The sequence below is a fragment of the Helicoverpa armigera genome, chromosome 6 (genome assembly GCF_030705265.1).
Source record: "Helicoverpa armigera isolate CAAS_96S chromosome 6, ASM3070526v1, whole genome shotgun sequence".
Lineage (NCBI taxonomy): Eukaryota > Metazoa > Arthropoda > Insecta > Lepidoptera > Noctuidae > Helicoverpa > Helicoverpa armigera.
This window is the reverse complement of record NC_087125.1, coordinates 6,222,506-6,242,717: the sequence shown is the minus strand read 5'-3', so window position 1 is coordinate 6,242,717 and position 20,212 is coordinate 6,222,506. Positions and strand designations below refer to the sequence as shown.

The window sequence follows — 20,212 nt, the reverse complement described above, 5'->3', positions numbered from 1 at the left end:
GTCATGAGCCCTGCATTATCATGTTGATAATCCATCGCTGTAGATTGAGCAGTTTAAGGTTCACTTTTTTTTCGTCAAACCCTCTTTTTAGAAACAGTGTTAATGGAACTACATCCTAAGTTGCATTTTTCTAAGAAAGTTACACTTGTTAGGTAATTAATAATTCGAGCATTTTTTTTGAAAATAGAGTCCATATGGATCGTCTAGTAAGTTTCAAATATAATACAATACAAAGGAAGTTTGTTATGATTTGCTTTATGTAATTTTGCAAGATGGCAATTAGTAGGGCGTCAAGTCAATGTCAAACTGGTATTAATGTCAATCAATCACAAAATGCATTTTGTGGTTTTTGAGTGATTTGTTTTGAATTTGTCGATAATCGTAAAAAGAAGTAAGAAATTAAGAAATATAATGCTCGGATTTTGTGAATGACCGTGTACTTGCGTCTGCTAAGTATTAGTATAGAAGTGTTCTTTTCAAATCTGCAACTACAATGGATCTTCAAACATCGCATTTAGCTGCAGCACTGATGTCCAGCCCAGCAATGCCAATGTATAACAACTCGTCGGGGGAGGCGCCGGCAACGGTCACCTCACCCCCTAGTAATCCAAATGAGGAAGCCAAGAGTGAGAAACCAAGTGAAACACCAAAAGAAACTCCTCCTGAAGAAGAAAAGGAAGAAATTGCTAGCGGCGAAGAGTTTAGTGATGAAGTGAGTAATAAAACTTAATTAAAGTAATTCGATGAAGCTTATTAACCCTATGGTTTTGCTGATACAAGTCTGATCTAATGTTTATGTCTATACAAATGCTGCAGTTAGTTTTAAAAACATTTTTTGTGATTCTATGCCTTATCTTCTCCAGGAAATGGAAGCACAAGCAGGCAGTAAGTCAATGCCAGGCAGGGGAGTGACTTTACAGATGCTCTTAGAAGAAAAGATGCTTGAACCGGGAAATGCAGCCATGACTATAGAATATCTAGTAAGTAATACAGAATAAATATATAGAAGTCTGGTAGAATGCAACTTATGATTTGTTACATATATTAAAATATGATAGCTTAAAATATGCTTTGTTAGGTACATTAGTAACACATTACTGCTGCTTCATTCTGTATGACTGATGTATGTCTATGTGTTTGTGTGACTATGTATTTTTAAATTGACATTATACATATGGAATGCTAATAAAGAATTGAGTATTGATTATAATATGTTTTTGCCACACTTAAGTAACTAAGTTTACATTTTTTATTCTAGGGCCAAAAGTTTGTTGGTGATCTACAAGCAGATGGGAAAATCAAATCTCATGAAACTGAGACTATATTTTGTTCCCCGTCAGCATGGGCAATACACTGCAAACGCATAATCAACCCTGACAAGAGGTCTGGATGTGGCTGGGCCTCTGTCAAGTACAGAGGGAAGAAACTAGATACCATTAAGGCTACATACCTTCGCAAAAAGCAGCTACAAAGAGAAAATATGCATTCTGATGGTAAGGACATTTTAACAAAGATTTATTGGAGTTATACATAAGCAATATTGTTTAATTCCTTATTTAAATTGCAGAGGAGATAGAAATGGAAGTTGAGAACCCGCCGGAGCCACCACCACAGAGGACTGTTATGAAACATAATACTGTGCCAAATAGAATGATGCAGCAGTATGTATTATATTTCTAAGACTCCAACAAATAATTGTTTTTGCTGCATTTATTCAAGTTAATTTAACAGATAAAAAATCTTTTTAGAGGCAATCATAAGACAAAACTGTCTAGTACACTTTAGCAACTCCCCTGATTTAAATTTACCAAGCACATTTCTTTTTCAGTGATGCTAACATGTTGATAGAAGCAGTATCATTCTCTTCAGCTGGTAAAGTGCAGCCATTCCTGGTATCAGTCAGTTCTAATGCTAGTCTTGTGCTAGATATCCACTGCCATTTGAAAAAAGAAGAGGTTTATGGCTATTTAGCAGGCACCTGGGATTTGAATAGCCATAGTAAGTCCAATTTTATTTAATAGCCTTCATTTTAATTTTTTTACTGCACCTGTACTTTAGAACAGAATAAATAGCCAAATAATCAGCCAAGTTTTTATTTATTTACAATTCTTGTTTCTTTCAGATGTCATGATAACTCACACATTTCCCTGTCTCATCAGTAAGAATGATACCAGACCACGAGTTTTAGTGGAACTTGAGATTCAAATGGAAATCGAGAAATTAGGTCTGACTCTTCTTGGTTGGTACCATTCTCACCCAACTAATCCTGCCATGCCAAGTCTGAGGGATTGTGACAATCAGCTGGAATATCAAATCAAAATGAGAGGGCCCAGTGAAATATCGTATATTCCTTGCATTGGAGTTATTTGCTGTAAGTTACTTTACACAGAAATATTGTTATTATCTACCACTTAATATTAAAATGTCGTTAATCATATTTTTTTCTACATTACAGCACCCTACAACCCAGAGAGCCCAGTTTTAGAATCTTCACTGACGTTCTTTTGGGTGATGCCCCCACCGGAGCAGAGGCCTACAGAATACCCTCGACCACTACTTCTGCAGTACAACATGGTACACGACAGCCACCTATCCACCCACCCCATGGAGCAGATCAGGAAAAGCATTAAGTACTACACCACATTCTCTGATGAGACTTTTGTTGATTTCAAAGAAAACTTTAAACCTGATATCACTTATTTGGACAAGCTAAAATGCACCCTGACTGCTAAATTCCCGAGAGAGCAGAGTGATGGCTTACTTTGGCATTTCATTAGGGATGAGTTAGGCTGCTCTTCCGAAAATGACGATAAAATGGATCTTGATGCCCTGTTAGCAGTTCCTCAACCAATTCCAGTGTCTAAACCAAGTCAAGTGACATCTGTCCCCAACTTCCCTTCAGTGAGTACGTTGCAACAGATGGTGAGTCGGCCGGCGGGTGTGCCACCAATTAATGTGTCGTCCAGCATTGGATCAGGCTCACCTCATAAGTTCGAAACACCTCAACTGAACATTCCAGTACTACCTACATCTTCTAAATCGTCATCAAAATCTGCGACACCTACCCTTCCGTCGGCATATCCGACAGGATTAGACATGTTGACGAGCATGGCCTTAGGATTGGGTTCGCCTAACATGCCGCTGCCAATGGGTGCGTCTAGTCTGGAGAGCCTAGCTGCTGCAAATAGCATGCTGACTGGTCTCACTCCAGGCATGTCTTCGAGTTTAGCAGCTAGTTTATCCGGCAGTAAACTGCCTGATCCTCCTTCTTACGCTGCATCATTGCAGAATTTGACAAGCAGTATCGGAAGTTACGACAAGACACCGAGTAGCACGGCTACTAGTACCACCGCCACGGGTACCATCCCCGCCAGTCTGGCCTCCAACCTCATGATGAGTTCGGCAGATATAGCTAATGCTTTATTCTCAGCTAGCAAATATTCCAGTGCGGGAATATTGGGAATACCTGACCCCATGTCTAAATCAACGTTGGCTGCAAATAATATGTTTTTGTCACCGTCATTGATGAAAATGCAGGAATCTCTTTTAAAACCACTCTCTACTAGCAGTCCCATATCTACTAAGGCTGGCCTAGATCAGAGCATGTTGATGAAATCCCCTCACGACTTATTGAAAGGCAATAAAGATTATTTGCCTCCGGATTTTGGAAGTATTGGAAAAGGCAAACCGGATTCTTTGGATAGTATGAAACTGACTAAAACAAGTACTTCATCAAAGGCAGAAACAGCTAAATCTGAAAGTATGGATGTTCAGGCGACCGACTTTAGTATGCCATCACGAGTCGGTGGAGAGTCATTCTTGAACCAGATGTTAGAGCTGACTAAAAAGACTACGATGCCTGATTATTTATCTGATTACAATCAACCTCTGAAGTTGACTAAGGCTGAAGATTTATCGACATCTGTGCCTCCGTCCAGCCATTCCTACATGAGCTCGTCGAGTATTGTGGATACGATAGCGCAAGTCGCGATGGGGAACTTTTCCAAGCATGACGAACCTAAAGACTATGCGAAGGAGACCGATTACAGTACGAACAAGGTCGGTTCGATGCCCGGCAATGATAGCGAGAACTGATAAAGTTTTTTATTTTTTTTACAGGACACAATAACGATTGTATTTAATATGACTAAAACTGATTCTTTTGAACTGAGTTTTGAGAAAGCACAACTAATTAGAATAATATAAGATTGGTGTGCGTATAATAATGTAATCGATCTCTACTTTTGATGTCTGAAATATTTATTATTTACCTGTGATTCTTATGACATTCTAGTATCTCAAAAGAAGTATTTTCTTTATTGTTTGTATGAATAATCTTTGGTTGCATCTGTTCTAGTTGGCCAGATCAATTTTATTTTGAGCAGTATTTCTGGTAACAATATGTTCAAGTCTGATGGTAAGTTTAGAGAAGTAAGAACTCAATATCATCATCGCATTGATTGTGATGATTTAAAATTTTGTAGGCTAACCAGTTGATATACTGTATTCACTGTGGAGTCATCCAATTAGCCACTTAAGATTTAGTAAGAGTAGTGTTGTGATTAATCGCCATTCTCGAATTTTGTGTCGTCTATATTTAAGAATAATAGAAGTAGATTTAGGTAATGTTTATTTTTAATATTTTATACCTTATTTACAGTATTTATTTTATATTTAGATAATAAACTTTTGATTGTGACGCGTCTCTGATTGTTTTCTTTGGACCTGGTAAAAAGTACAAAGATTATTTTAATCATTTACTTTGTTATCAATTCAATAACCGTGCAAGTGTTCCGCTATAAGATTCTATTATAATAAAGACACTATAACGCGCTGCTTGTTGTATTGATAAGTGTCGGCTCTTGACTTAGAGAATGTATCGATAGATCATCCATACAATGCAGGAAAACGACGGTTTCAGTATCAACAAAGTGTTTATTGCACTTTGTTGTTCATACTCAAAATTATTGTGTAAAAATATACCGATGACTTCAAATAGGAGTCATTGGTTATTAATGTAAATAATGAGATCGCATAATGTGATAATAATTTAAATCAAAACGCGATTGATCTTCGATAATGTAGCTAATCAGCGCGATACCGTAGTGACGGCCGTTTTGATATGAGGATTAGGGCTGAACAGGCCAGTACCGATTCAGTATTACTTACCATATCCTCATTTACTTTAGCGAGTTTCCGGTGATAATACTAATATTGCTGTTATTGTTTTCTTAAGAATCAGTTGTGATATATCCCTGATAGTGTCAAATTGTGATAGTGAAATGTGTGTTTCTAATACATTGTATTAATTGCTTGAGGTAAGTTTTGTTTAAGGTATTTGTTTTTAATTTACAAATGCAGACCTTACCCCTTACATTTTTTATGGTGTGCTAGCACTGCTACTTTTACAACTTTTCCGTAAGAAAAACCTCAATCCTCAAGATATACACTTAGCCCAATTACCTACGGATCTTACCTCAGTATATCCCATATTCTCAAGGTATCACTCAAGTTATGATCATCATTTCTGTGCACATGAGAGCGGCTGTAACGGTTATTTGTCCTGTTTAATGCATCTTGCTGGCTAATTGAGTCTGGATCCTACATTTAATAATATAGTTCCAGACTTTTAGAACTCTAGTTAAAGTATGTTAATAAAGTGTACCTACATGAATGTATCTCTTAGGATATTATTATGAAAGTATCACCAGCATAGCCCTGAGTAGTGACGAACTGTTTCAGACAAACATCGAATGGCGACGAAACCCAAGACTCCTGGGTTCACAGGTTTGGGAGATGACAGCGAAGACGAGTCGGAGTACACTCCGCTTTATGACGACGTCGACGATTTAGAGTAATTCATATTCCTTTTAAATCTTTATTATTATTACTAGCTTATAACGCCCCACTGCTGGGCAAAGGCCTTTTTGTTTCCTACTTATTTAATACTGTCGGAACTAGAGAAGCATTAATGCATAGAATGGGTAGAATTTAGGACAATATGGTGAAATGCCATGGAGTGGTTTTAAGCCTGAGTAAATAGCGGATTCGTATGGATTGCAGTTTGAATGTGTGGCATTGACGTCATTGTTTATAGATTTTAACAGGTCGACGCAGATAATGCATTTGGTTTCGTGGCACGTTGACGTCACCAGATTTTGAATTTGACAATAGTACATAATCTGGTGCAATTTTAAAATTAACGTTAGATTATTATTTGTATAAAAAAAGACAAAACATCAATGGCAATATGTGGCACCGAACAATTTAGCATCATCTTTAACTACATATTAGTGCACCTATTTCTTGCTGTCCCGGTTAGCCTTGGCTGTCAATTTTTTTGTTTTCATCTCTTACAAAATTTAAATTTCATAAAAATCAAAACACGCTGTTAGTTCATCGAAGTGAGACAAACGTTTCAAAAGATCCTTAAAAAAATAACAACTAACAAATTCCTTCAGACAAAGAACAGCTCAAGAGACAAAAGGATGGAATCTGTTCCGAGAACTCCCCGTGAAGAAGGAGAGCGGGTCCATGGCGTCCACGGCATGGATCGACACCAGTGTCAAGATGCTCAAGTTTCTGGCATACATCACCATATTTGTCGTCGTACTCGGATCTGCTGTTATTTCTAAAGGCACTCTCCTCTTCATCACTTCTCAACTTAAGAAGGGCAAACAAATCACTCATTGTAACAGGGCATTAGGTAAGTATCTTTGCACTTTTTAATTGGGTTTCACAATGATTTGAAACTTTAAAGTAATGCTGGATTTTTTTTCTCTTTAGCTTTAGATCAACAGTTTATAACAGTCCACTCTTTGGAGGAGCGCGTGACATGGCTATGGGCAGCTTTCATAATGTTCAGTTTCCCGGAGGTGGGCGTATTCTTAAGATCTGTCAGGATATGCTTCTTCAAAACCGCTCTGAAGCCTACATTCCTTCACTTTCTTGCGGTAAGATGCTAAAAAGATTTTTTATTAAGATGTTTTTTTGTGATTCTATCCTCATTTCTGGTCGTTACCAGACTTTGTACGTACATATAGGTAGTACTTATTTCATGGAAAAATCGGTTCATATCTAATCTTCGAGAAAGTAGTTGATTTTGTGCTTCTGCATCGAACTTCATCATCAATGACGTATACCTTACAAATAAAATATATCTAAAATGTGATAACCATTTCAGGGAAATCCCCTCATTCTAGGAGGTTGCTAGTTTATCTTGAAAGATTAAAGAATTCTTGTACAGCTATATACATATGATAGTTAATCCGGTTTACGCTAAATACCTTTTAAATCCACAGACCTAAAAACATATTCTCATTTCGTATATTTATGGGCAGATAAGATAATAAAATTCTATTTATGACTAAACGCTAAAAATCTTATCATACAAATAAAGTGCATGTCGATATTAAACTTGCTTGCATGTGATTGTCATCTCTTTTGGCCCATAGTTTCTTTGTCAGGGTCCAGCTGATATTAGAATGAGGGTCATGATAACGTTTAGAGTTCAGATATTAATAATCTTCAAACAAGATTCTGACTGATGATAAACTGTTTTCGCGGTCAGCGGTAGGACATCTAATACGTAGCTAGGTTTGAACAAGTGTAGGGATGAAGAGACTTATATCTTGTGTGACTACTGCTATATCGTTATGAAATGTAGGCCTGTCCAAATGTAAATAAGTTATTAAGCTATGACAAGTTGCACCTAATACCCACTCACAACTAAGATTAAAAATCACACATACTTGTTTCAGTCTATAGTAATAGAAACCCTGCACACAGTCGGAATCGCGATGCTCGTTCTGATAATCCTGCCCGAACTAGATGTCGTTAAAGGCACCATGTTGATGAATGCGATGTGCTTCGTGCCAGGGCTTCTGAACGCCCTGTCGAGAGACCGAAACGAGCGCCGATATGTTTGGAAGATCATGTTAGATGTCCTGGCGATCTCCGGCCAAGCTACTGCCTTCGTAGTCTGGCCTCTCCTTAAAGGCGATACTATTCTATGGACTATTCCAGTAGCTTGCGTGTTTGTTTCACTCGGCTGGTGGGAAAACTTCGTCGGCAGCTCGGATCAACAATGGTCAGGTAAACAATGAGTTATATTTTTGTTACGATATTTTATTGCATGTGAACTTATCAGGTTATTGACAGAATAGGTAATTCAATTTCTCTTATTTTAGGCTTAGGTTAATGAGAGATTTAAGTATTTATCGAGTGTTTATAATAAATGCTTCAAACTGATTTAAATAGGATTTAAAAACACTCTGATACAAGTGCAGTGGCAAGGGCAACCAGCCAGAAGTTACTATGATTAATACTAATAATATTATAATCCATTTCTCTTGAAAGGACTTAAATATCAATTACTTATTAATTACAGTTCTTCGACCTCTTCAAGAACTTCGAGATGGTTTAAAAAGGACTCGTTATTACACGCAGAGAGTTGTGTCTGTATGGAAGATATTTGTATTCATGTGCTGCATCTTGATTTCATTGGAAATACAACATGATGACCCTTTTGCTTTCTTCACGAAACTCACCACTGGTTTTGCCGACCGCTTCTACATCGTACATGAGGTAATTTACCTACCTACACTTCAATGTTATTTTTTTTCTTTCATAGAAATAAAAAAGTACGTATTAAAGGCGAAAAAGATAACATAAAGTTTTTATAATCTGCGTGTTGACGCAGAATGCTAAAAGATCTCTTTTTGTTTCAGGTTCAAGCAGTTCGAGACGAGTTCGAAGGCTTCTTGGGCTACGCCGTGAAGGGATTAACATTAGAAATACCAGCTTCATGGTCTACCCCACTATGGGTGGTCCTCATCCAAGTCTTGGCTGCATACATTTGCTTTGGTGCCAGTAAATTCGCCTGCAAAATCCTTATTCAGAACTTCAGCTTTACATTTGCTCTGAGCCTCGTAGGACCAGTCACTATTAACTTCTTGATTGCCGCATGTGGGATGAGAAATGCGAATCCTTGTGCTTTTTACCGAACTATACCTGATTACTTGTTCTTCGATATTCCACCAGGTGAGTTTGATTAATGGTTATTTAAGTCTATATTATAATGTTCAGTTATGGCCCTACATATATGTACATCAGTGACACTCGTAACGGCAACGTAGGATGCAAGGGTTGCATGTTCGCTCGCATCACTGTTGACGGTAGCGTCCCCTGCCATCTTTCATAGGCTAGTGGAGTGTCATTTAGGAATTTGCCAAACTATAAGCCAGTCACTGTTAAAAATTTCCTTTCTTTTTTTTCCAATATTCTGTCTATGACTACTTATCACTTCCTAGCTACTGCTTAAATGTGTCTGCATCTATAATTTCCTCCACAGTGTACTTCCTAAACGAGTTCGTAGTACGCGAGATGTCCTGGGTTTGGTTGCTGTGGATCGTCTCCCAAGCTTGGGTGACTGCTCACACGTGGCAGCCGCGGTGTGAGCGACTTGCAGCTACTGACAAACTGTTCGCTAAACCTTGGTACTGCAGCGCGGTGATAGACCAGTCACTGTTGCTCAATAGGACCAAGGATGACGACACTGATATAGCGTTAGAGGTATACATAATATGTTCTGGTAATATTAATCAGTAGGGGTGATAATTTAAATTTTAGTTCAAGTTAAATTTAATCTTTCGATCAGTTTTGTCTTAGGGGAGAAACGATTTATATCAGGTTATGTTGAAAAAAACATTTTTCCAAGTAGGTATATTTTTTCATTAGTCATCACAAATGCCATTTATTCTAGGACCTCAAAGGTTTGGATGCAGATGCTGATTCTATACTTAGCGGGGAAAAAGTTTCAAAAGATGTCAAGCCATCCGACAGCATAACAAGGTAAGTGTTTGCTTAGCAAGAGATATTAAAAACACCGACTAAGTATGTTTATATATATTCTTTAAACATATCTTACTTCTCCAGGATCTACGTATGTGCAACTATGTGGCACGAAACGAAAGAAGAAATGATGGAGTTCTTGAAATCTATTTTCCGTCTCGACGAAGACCAGAGCGCTCGAAGGGTTGCACAGAAGTACTTGGGTATTGTCGATCCTGATTATTATGAACTAGAAGGTGAGTAACTTAAAAATTTGTACCACAAATATTTAGTGACTGAATTCTGATGATAAGTGATAGATAACAAAAAGTCCCTAACCTTTTACAGTGCACATTTTCATGGATGACGCATTTGAGGTGTCCGATCATAGTTCGGAAGATTCGCAAGTGAATCGTTTCGTCACATGCCTCGTAGACACTATTGACGAAGCTGCCTCAGAGGTCCACCTCACAAACGTGAGATTAAGACCCCCTAAGAAGTACCCCACTCCATATGGCGGCCGACTTGTATGGACACTGCCAGGAAAGAACAAAATGATTTGCCATCTCAAAGACAAGTCCAAAATTAGACACAGGAAAAGATGGTCCCAGGTAAACTATTTCATTGTTGAAAATGTTGAATGCTCAAAAATAATTATTAAGAAACGATAACTTATCGTGATAATGGAATGTAGCTTTAGATAACATTGTGTTTCATTTAGCAATAGTATATGGCATTGCTTATCCATCATCTTAGATGCGAAGAGATAAATTATTTGTTGTTGATTAAAATAACTTGGAAAATTTAAGAATGTGCTTCATCCGGTTAGAGGATAACAAAATTGTATGTTTGTTTATAACCAGGTGATGTACATGTACTATTTCCTTGGACACCGTTTGATGGACTTGCCGATCTCTGTGGACCGCAAGGAGGTTATCGCTGAGAATACGTATCTCCTGGCTTTGGACGGCGACATTGACTTCAAGCCGATAGCCGTCACCTTGCTGATTGATCTCATGAAGAAGGACAAGAACTTGGGAGCAGCGTGCGGACGTATCCATCCTGTGGGCTCTGGTTGGTATAAAATAACTTATAAAATATTGCAGATATTTCATCTTTCTTCTTCGGAATATTTTATAAACTTACCTGACAATTTCTTTGGTCTTTTCATACTTCTGGATAACTATAGGATACCTTATCTTTTATTAATTAAGACATCTAAATATTTCAGGCTTCATGGCTTGGTATCAAATGTTCGAGTACGCTATTGGTCATTGGCTGCAAAAGGCGACGGAACACATGATCGGCTGCGTACTCTGTAGTCCTGGATGCTTCTCTCTGTTCAGAGGAAAGGCTTTGATGGATGATAACGTCATGAAGAAATACACATTGACTTCGCACGAAGCCCGACATTATGTACAATATGATCAAGGTATTCAGGATTCGTATTTTTATCAACACAAATGGACACGATCTATTTTCCTTGACTGCTTTCTTTCAGTCCCTTGTCGAATTTAAAGAAGGCCGTGCAGTTTTTACTGTTATAGAAAATATGAAAGCGATTATGAAGGTCTCACTTATTAGGTGTTGGGCGGCAATTTATTAAATAACTTACGTCAACAATAATTCATTAGACTAGTATAATATTATTATATATGTCATATGTTCTTAATTTCGTCTCAAAGTTAACTTTTCACAATGGATACTTAAGTCTTACATACATTTTACTACAAAAAAAAACTCTAAATTCTAGCCATATTTAATTTATATCTTTATCATCCTTATCCTTAATATTTCCAAATCCCAGGTGAGGACCGTTGGCTCTGCACATTACTATTACAACGTGGCTACCGAGTCGAGTACTCAGCCGCCTCCGATGCGTACACGCACTGTCCGGAACAATTCGACGAGTTCTTCAACCAGCGACGACGATGGGTACCCTCTACTATGGCTAACATATTCGATCTGCTGGCAGATGCTAAGAGGACCATCTCGATAAATGATAATATCTCCACGCTTTATATTATGTATCAGGCAAGTTATAGGGTAATAATAAGAATAAATAGATTTTAATGTGCGAGTTAATGATGGGTGGATATATATATTCTCTGATCCCAATATTTGAATACGTATTTAGGAGAGAAGTGATTTAGTTGACATTTCTCAAGAATAAAACTAAAATTTGAACATTTGTTTTGAATAGTAAAATATAAAAATGTCACTCATCTGAGTCTCTTTTATATAACTACATAACTTTTTTTTATTTCAAGATTTATTGATTTCATGTAACTGTAGAGTATTACATAACTACAGTATTACCAGGAATGTCTTAATTTCAGTCCATGTTGATGTTCGGTACAATCCTGGGTCCTGGTACTATATTCCTGATGATGGTGGGAGCGATGAACGCCATCACTCAGATGAGCATGTCCAACGCGCTCATACTCAACCTGGTGCCCATTCTCATATTTATTGTAGTCTGTATGACTTGTAAGTCGGAAACGCAGGTAAATATCTTTTTGACTGTCTAAAACGTACATTTTTGATGTAAGAAAAAACAAGCCATTCGGCCCTTTCTATTCCGCTATAAGTAAATAATCCGACGTGTAAATGAAGAAAGCTTCAGTCAAACAATTGACATTACTAGGTATAAATCATAGCAAAAAGATTGAATATAATAAATAAATTCTTTATTTCACTTCCACAAAGGTTCTTTAAAGATTAAGTTCACAGCATTTTTCAGACCAGTCCTTTGTGGGAGTCTGTTATCCGCACTAGGAAACCCTGTCACGCAGAATGTAGGCAAATAATATCTATACATTTTTCAGCTATTCCTGGCGAGCTTGATAACATGCGCATACGCAATGGTGATGATGTTAGTCATAGTGGGAATAGTCCTTCAAATCGTCGAGGACGGATGGCTGGCCCCGTCCAGTTTGTTCACGGCCGTCATATTCGGGACTTTCTTCGTGACGGCGGCCCTTCATCCCCAGGAGATCATATGTTTGCTGTATCTAACTGTGTACTATGTGACCATTCCGAGTATGTACATGTTGCTCATTATATACTCGCTGTGCAATCTCAACAACGTGTCGTGGGGAACTAGGGAGGTGGTGCAGAAGAAAACGGCTAAGGTGAGGACAAACAGTCACACTGACTTTATTGCTGATATACATAATATGTATTTTTGACTTGTTATTTACATTTCTACGCATGCTAAGGTTACTTATTTCTAAATACTTTAGTGTTGATCAAAAAAATATATAAAAATGTCAAAACCTCTTAAGCAATTTTCAAGAAAATACTTTAAACACTGCACCACAGTGTACAAATAAAACTGCCCAGACATTAAAAATATACATGGATGACATTCTAACTGGTACACCAGGAAATGGAACAAGAACGCAAAGAAGCAGAAGAAGCTAAGAAGAAGATGGACGAGAAGAGCATACAGAAGTGGTTCGGCAAGAGTGATGAGACCAGCGGCTCCTTGGAGATGAGCGTGGCTGGTCTGTTCAAGTGTATGTGCTGCACCAATCCTAAGGACCACAAGGAGGATCTGCATCTACTGCAAATTGCTACGGCGATCGAGAAGATTGATAAGAGATTGGAAGCGCTGTAAGTGTTGTCGAAGTTTGGTAGAGTGAACAGGTTTTTTTGGCAAGGTTGTGTAGAAATATTTTTGATGGACTAAGATCAACGTAGGAAAAAGCCAGTGTTTTACAAAAAAAAAAAAACTAGATACTTTCGTAACTGGAAGTATCCTATGCTCATCTTTTGGTTCTAAGCTACCTACCAATTTTCAGCCAAATCGGTTCAACAGTTCTTCAGGTATAAATAATGTTACTTCCACGACTTTCTTCTATATATCAATGAGAAGACATGATCCATAAACTGATAAATTTTCAGTCAGTAATATATAGCAAGATATAAATGTTATAGTAAACAATGTCAATTATTTGTTCAGCGGTGCACCTCCCGAAGAGACAGAGCCGTTGAATCGTCGCCGATCTTCAGCTGTGTTACGTCGTCAGTCATTAGACCCGCTCGCCAGAGTGCCGGAGTACGAAGAGAGCGATGTATCCAGCGACGTACCTAGGGTAAACCAACATTTTTTATATTCATTCAACTGACCCATATAATTTACTAGATTCTGCTAGCGGTTTTACCCACATCATGAGAGGACTACTTCTCACACCTCGATAAAAAGTAGCCCATACGTTTTTTCTGATATATTACTGCATTTTTTTTTCAAAATTTCTCGTTAAGTATTTGCGTGAAAGTGGAACAAACATCCATTGATCAATGAATACAAAGTTTCGCGTTAGATTTTTTTTGGAAAGTTAGCATGATTATTTTCAGTACAGCCCTTTGTTCTTTACTGTTCTTTTTCGACTTCTTGATACTGATAACTTTGAAAGTGGGGTGGCTTGACCGACTTGATTACATAAACCTCTAATTTTGTGACTACAGGACGAGCGCGACGATCTAATTAACCCGTACTGGATAGAAGACGTGAATCTTCAGAAAGGCGAAGTAGACTTCCTGACCACAGCGGAGACTGAATTCTGGAAGGATCTGATCGATGTATATTTGAGGCCCATTGATGAAAACAAACAGGAACTGGTATGTATGCCACGGCTTGAATGTTCATTATAATAAACGAGAATAAAAAATATCTTCATTGGTGAAGGATATTACTGTTTATTTTGTGACGTAGCAGATTTAAAAGCTCATCGCTACTATAAAAGGAGTTTTTGCGAGAATATGGTGTAGTTTCTGATTCTGGGTCATAAATCATTTAAGAATGAAAAGTCTTACATTTCAACCCCTTACAATTTATTTGATGTTTTCTAATACGAAAGGCCACTTTAGGTCTATTTAGTTTTTTTACATTACAACTATACACATTTTCAAAATTTCAGCAATAAAACCAAAAATTATGATTCAAATTCCGCAGTAAGAACAAAAATCTTTACGCAACCGCGACTCGTAGTCGTGTAGTCAAGTTTTTCAGCGACATCAGGAATTTTACACCACCCTTACTTTCCACAGGAACGTATCAAAACGGACTTAAAAAATCTTCGCGATAAGAGCGTGTTCGCGTTCGTGATGCTGAACTCATTGTTCGTGCTGATGATCTTCCTGCTGCAACTCAACCAGGATCAGCTGCACTTCAAGTGGCCCTTCGGACAGTCAGCCAGTATAGAGTACGATGATCAGATGAATGTGGTATGTATTAAATTTACTATAGTTGTCGTTTACGGATCTACTTCTCTATTTACCTTACTCTTTGATGTATCTGAATTTAATGAATGTGAATTTGCAGCCATTCAAAAATGGATGCATTTAAGTATTTTATTTTCAATCAATTTCAATTTTGAAATCAAAATAATCTACGCGCCCTTTAAAACAAAGGTATGAGAATTGCCTTCCAGATGATTAATATTTCAATAGAATAGACAGTTTGTCTTAAACATTTAGTACCGTAGGTACGCGTCGTGATCGTTCAATACGAGTATTTCCTTTCGGTTTGCAATTTTGGTGTTCAATGTTACCAAACATGTAGTACTTGCGTTTAAGTATGTCTCGTTATCGAAAGCAATCTCTATAAACGAGTCAATTAACATGCTCGATTACAAAACTGCTAAATGCTTAATTATTGCCGACAGCACGCAAAGGTTCCGTTTAGGCTTACCAAAATATTGCAATACCATGTACTAAAACAAGATCATATAAAATCGATATTTATATCGTTATCGATAAAAATAACGCAATTCGACTGTTTGCGTGACTGCGTCAATGTGATTTCAGCAGACCTTGTCGTATAGTTGATATTGCAAATTTTTACCAACTACATGTCCTAGAATTACACAAACCCAATCAATGTGTAAAACATAATATTTAAATTGAAAACCACTGACAATACAACATCCTTGTGCAGTATTATCGCTCTGTGTTTTCTTGCACTTAAGACCAGTACCAGTCATCGGCCAGAAAGTCCAGTTGTAAAAAGGGCTATCGGGTTGCCCAGGTAACCTGGTTGTAGAGGTCAAATAGGCAGTTACGCTCAATGTCAAACACTATTGCTATATTGGACTCGATTAGACTTTAAAGCTGGCCTCATCTTAGTCGGTAAAGGATAGGCAGATAATAATGTCAATAGGGTAGTTTCCAGGGTCGAAATAATGAAATAATATTTAGTCCGCTTTTTAGATAATCAAAAAATATTGGATACGTATTTTTTCTTTTTTTAATTAAACATAAAATGACAAAGATAATACGCTTCAAAAATTAGAGTGGGGCCTTTACGTCACAGTCTCCTGAAAATTGTAGCAACTTGTGACGTCACACTCAACTTTAACACGCTATATCTTAACAAGTTCTGATCCAATTTAAAAAAGAAAAAATACGTATCGCTTAATTTTGGACAATCTACAAGACGGACTAATTATTATTTTTTAGGAAACTACCCTATTATGATTACATAGTGTTTAATAAAGTCACAATTCATATCGAAAACTTTATTTCTACCCAGTTCCACATAACACAAGACTATCTAACCCTGGAGCCGATCGGGTCGCTGTTCATCATATTCTTCGGGTCCATCATCATCATCCAGTTCACCGCCATGCTGTTCCATCGACTCGGCACGCTTACGCATCTGCTGTCCAATGTTCAGCTCAACTGGTACTTCACTAAGAAGGTTAGTGTCTTTCAAAATGGCCGATTTAACTGTCTAGCATTTTGCCTACATACTTCTTTCTGTCAAAATTTTCATTCTTGCTAAAGCCCCAAAGCCTAACATTTTTTGAATTAATTTAGAGTGTTTATTCTTAGATACCTTTCTATAGTTGTAGACATGTTCGTTTACAATGTATACTCAACATGATCTATTGAACAAAGGATAACATATAAATCAGGTCTACCAGTATCAAAAAAGACAACGAAAACCACTGGTACTCAGCTGCATCCGGTTAGTTTGGAAACCGACCATGGGCGTAGCGAGGTACGGGCAGGGAGGGGCAGCTGCCCCCCCCTGAGCGGGATGCGGGTCGAGCGAGCGAGAGCCGCGAGAGGCGAGGCATTAGACATGGGCAAAATGTGTCATTGAAAAGAAAAGATAGATATGCATCTTTCAATCACTGGGATATGAATCACTCTTTCATATCTTTATATCAGTAGCTCAGTATAACTCAGTAGCTCGTTTAAACTCGAAACTCGTGTGCGGCTCACTCATTCAAATAGATCATTCAGATATAGTGATAGGTTGGTTGTTTGCATCTTTCTGATATATTGAGCGGTTGCGATTTAACAACTTTTTTCTAATTAAAAAATATACTATTCTTATGACTGTAGGTACAACCTATCAGTATTCATTATATGCGTTACATTGATAGCCAAATATTCAAGTATATTGGAACCTGTTGCAAATGCATTACAATCGAAGAATATCGATATGTACACGTGTGTGAATCATATCAAGAGAATTATTTCTGTTATTAGAGATCATCGTGGTAACGCAGACAAAGAGAGTCAGATTATTTTAGACATTTCACGTAGAACTGCAACTGCCATTGGCAGTGATTTGCAAATCCCGCGTATTGCATGTCGCCAACAACATAGGTCCAATCACCCAGCTGAGAGTTTATGCGATTTTTGGAAGCGATCAATTATCATTCCTTATTTAGATTCTTTGATATCCGCACTCGACCAGCGTTTTTCTAATGAACATTTACCAGCTTTTAGTTTAATGTCGATACATCCAAGTTCAATGTTAAATATGTCACTGGTTGATTTTAAAGAAAAATCGCAAGATTTCTGCCAGTACTATGATCTTCTTCTTTTTGAGCATGAAGCGGAATTATGGTATAAACTTTGGAAGGATAAAGGTATGGAAAAGACGCTCTAGAAAAATAGATCTTATTGATGTATTAAAGGAGGCGGACACTTTCTTCCCGACAACCAAAAAAGCCATACTTATTTTGTTGGCACAACCGTGTACAACAAGTAATATAGAAAGGTCTTTTTCTACCCTGAGACGTATCAAAACGTGGCTGAGGTCTACAATGACCGAAAACCGTTTAAACGGGCTATGTATGTTAAGCGTACACCGGAAAATTGTCCAAGAAAAAAAAGATGAAATTGTAAGAGAAGTTTTTAATAAATTTTGTGAAGAACCGCGCAGATTACTCTTCAAATAATAAAGCTGTTTCTTATTGTTATATTTGTTTTTAATGTTTACCTCACCTCCACCACCAATGTTAGATACTCATATGTTAAAAATCACGATTAAAACAATGTAGTATGGGATTTTGCTAATCTGCCCCCCCCTGTATAGAATCCTGGCTACGCCCTTGAAACCGACCCCAACATATCTAGTTGGGAAAAGGCTCGAGAGATGATGATGAGTATCAAAAAAGACAAAAATGTAAAGATAATTTTCTATTTACTTTCTTAACAGCCGGACGACATGTCAGACAACGCCCTAATAGAGTCTCGAGCATTAGAAATAGCCAAAGACCTTCAACGCCTGAACACAGACGATCTAGAAAAGCGTGACAACAACCAACATGTGAGCAGACGGAAGACCATACATAACTTGGAGAAAGGGAAGGATACTAAGCAGAGCGTTGTCAATCTCGACGCCAACTTTAAGAGGAGGCTTACTATACTGCAAAATGGGGATGCTGGTGAGTCGCTTATGTCTTTATGATTATCTAGTTCTTTATATTTATAGGGATTAGGTTAACAGCTGAACCGTGTTCTACTTGACCTTGATTGGAACATGATTTATGTTCGCAGTAGTTCATGTCATAGTTAAAGCATACGCACGTCTATATGCTTATGTTTGGCTGACTGCCAAGATTATGCCAGATATCCCTTCTTTTAAGAATTATAACTTGCATAGACCATAATACAATACATGTATTTTTATAGGCAAAGTTGTAACATATAAATGTTTCCAGAACTGATCTCCCGTCTACCATCCCTGGGAGGAACCACAGCGACGCGCCGAGCTACACTGCGGGCTCTCAAAACCAGACGTGACTCCGTGGTGGCCGAGCGCCGCCGGTCGCAGATGCAAGCGAGAGACTCCACCACAGACTTCATGTTCAACTCGCCCGGCGCGGTAACGGATTGCTATAATACACACATATTCGCCCCCAGATGAGACACTACTCCCCATTCCTAATTCAAAATTTTCTATAAGCCGCCGATTTTTTGGTAATTTTCGGCGTGCATAAAAACTTTTTGGCAGTTGCTGCGCCTTATCCTTTTTTTTTGCTCATATTGTCTTCGAAAACCTTGGATGAAAAGAATTTTGTGGATTTTGGCCATATCAAAAAATTTTTTGGACAGTTTCTGCGCCAGATTACTGTTAACTGTTGACTTCGACAAAGATGTGATTAAATGGAACTTTTTCGTGATTTGTGTTTTTTGTTGTATATGACATTAGTTGGCTGCTAACTGTTATGGAAACACGCTGTAACATTTACTCCCTATCCATACTACAGTTCACACACCGTTGACACTTTGCACAACACTCGTATAAATACTCGTCACTAACTACTCGTGCCTAATTTTTATTATCAACAACTACACACGGGAATTGGTGAAGGGTGAGCTTTTTTTGTGTAATTTCTTATAATTCTGTTCCTTCAAAACTTTAAACTTTTTATTTTACCTGATTTAATACTGATTTTCGGTTAATTTGACGTAGTTGGAGGACTTGGGCAGTCGGGCGTCGGTTGGAGCGTACGTGAATCGTGGCTACGAGCCTGCACTCGATAGCGAAGTGGAAGACACGCCGCCTCCTCCCAGACGGTCCACCGTGCGATTCCAGGACCATTACGCGTGAAACCGAAAAGAGTGACCAATCTATCTCGACTGGGTAGATTTTTTTAAAGGCACTGTAATTTGATGTTTACAGATAATATAAGCAAGTTAAATTATATACTTTTTATAATTATATACAATATACTTAAAAAGAAAATACATAAAAAGAAACTGTTTTGGATTTTTCTCTATGACCTTCAAAATTAAATATTTCCAGCATACAACTGAATTGATTTTATATGACTCCCACAATTTCTTCTTGTCGAATAGAAACTGTAGCGTGATGTCGGTAATGTAATAATAGCGATTGCGAATTTGTGGTAGTTTTTCGTAGAAGTAAGACACGCACGGTTCGCGTATGTATAGTTTTTTAGGAATATCGATTATAATTGTTACATTATAATACAAGTCTATTACAGGGATTACAAGGTATATAGTTACGTCATAAAAAGCACATGATAAAAGATGTATTGAATATTGATATTTGCTGGTTTATAAACCTTAACCAGGGAAGAATTGAAAAAAAAAGACAAATGATGAT

General features: G+C 37.7%; 2 protein-coding genes across 2 annotated transcripts; both read left to right on the top strand.

The window, feature by feature from the left end:
- Window positions 1-302: 302 nt before the first annotated feature.
- On the top strand, window positions 303-4,705 carry LOC110371925 (MPN domain-containing protein CG4751). Its single transcript, XM_021328387.3, has 7 exons — window positions 303-712; window positions 864-980; window positions 1,259-1,493; window positions 1,568-1,661; window positions 1,829-1,998; window positions 2,123-2,371; window positions 2,456-4,705. The coding sequence occupies exons 1-7, from the start codon at window positions 494-496 to the stop codon at window positions 4,093-4,095; spliced, it is 2,724 nt and encodes a 907-aa protein (XP_021184062.3). The 5' UTR covers window positions 303-493; the 3' UTR covers window positions 4,096-4,705.
- Window positions 4,706-5,160: 455 nt separating this feature from the next.
- On the top strand, window positions 5,161-19,900 carry LOC110371908 (chitin synthase chs-2). The gene is made up of 24 exons (XM_021328353.3): window positions 5,161-5,318; window positions 5,743-5,854; window positions 6,462-6,706; window positions 6,787-6,953; window positions 7,761-8,094; window positions 8,390-8,586; window positions 8,730-9,042; window positions 9,353-9,573; window positions 9,764-9,852; window positions 9,937-10,088; window positions 10,180-10,442; window positions 10,695-10,905; window positions 11,063-11,263; window positions 11,639-11,865; window positions 12,171-12,338; window positions 12,660-12,965; window positions 13,220-13,449; window positions 13,799-13,931; window positions 14,305-14,457; window positions 14,887-15,063; window positions 16,370-16,537; window positions 18,296-18,524; window positions 18,801-18,964; window positions 19,556-19,900. The coding sequence occupies exons 2-24, from the start codon at window positions 5,754-5,756 to the stop codon at window positions 19,691-19,693; spliced, it is 4,587 nt and encodes a 1,528-aa protein (XP_021184028.3). The 5' UTR covers window positions 5,161-5,318; window positions 5,743-5,753; the 3' UTR covers window positions 19,694-19,900.
- Window positions 19,901-20,212: the final 312 nt, after the last annotated feature.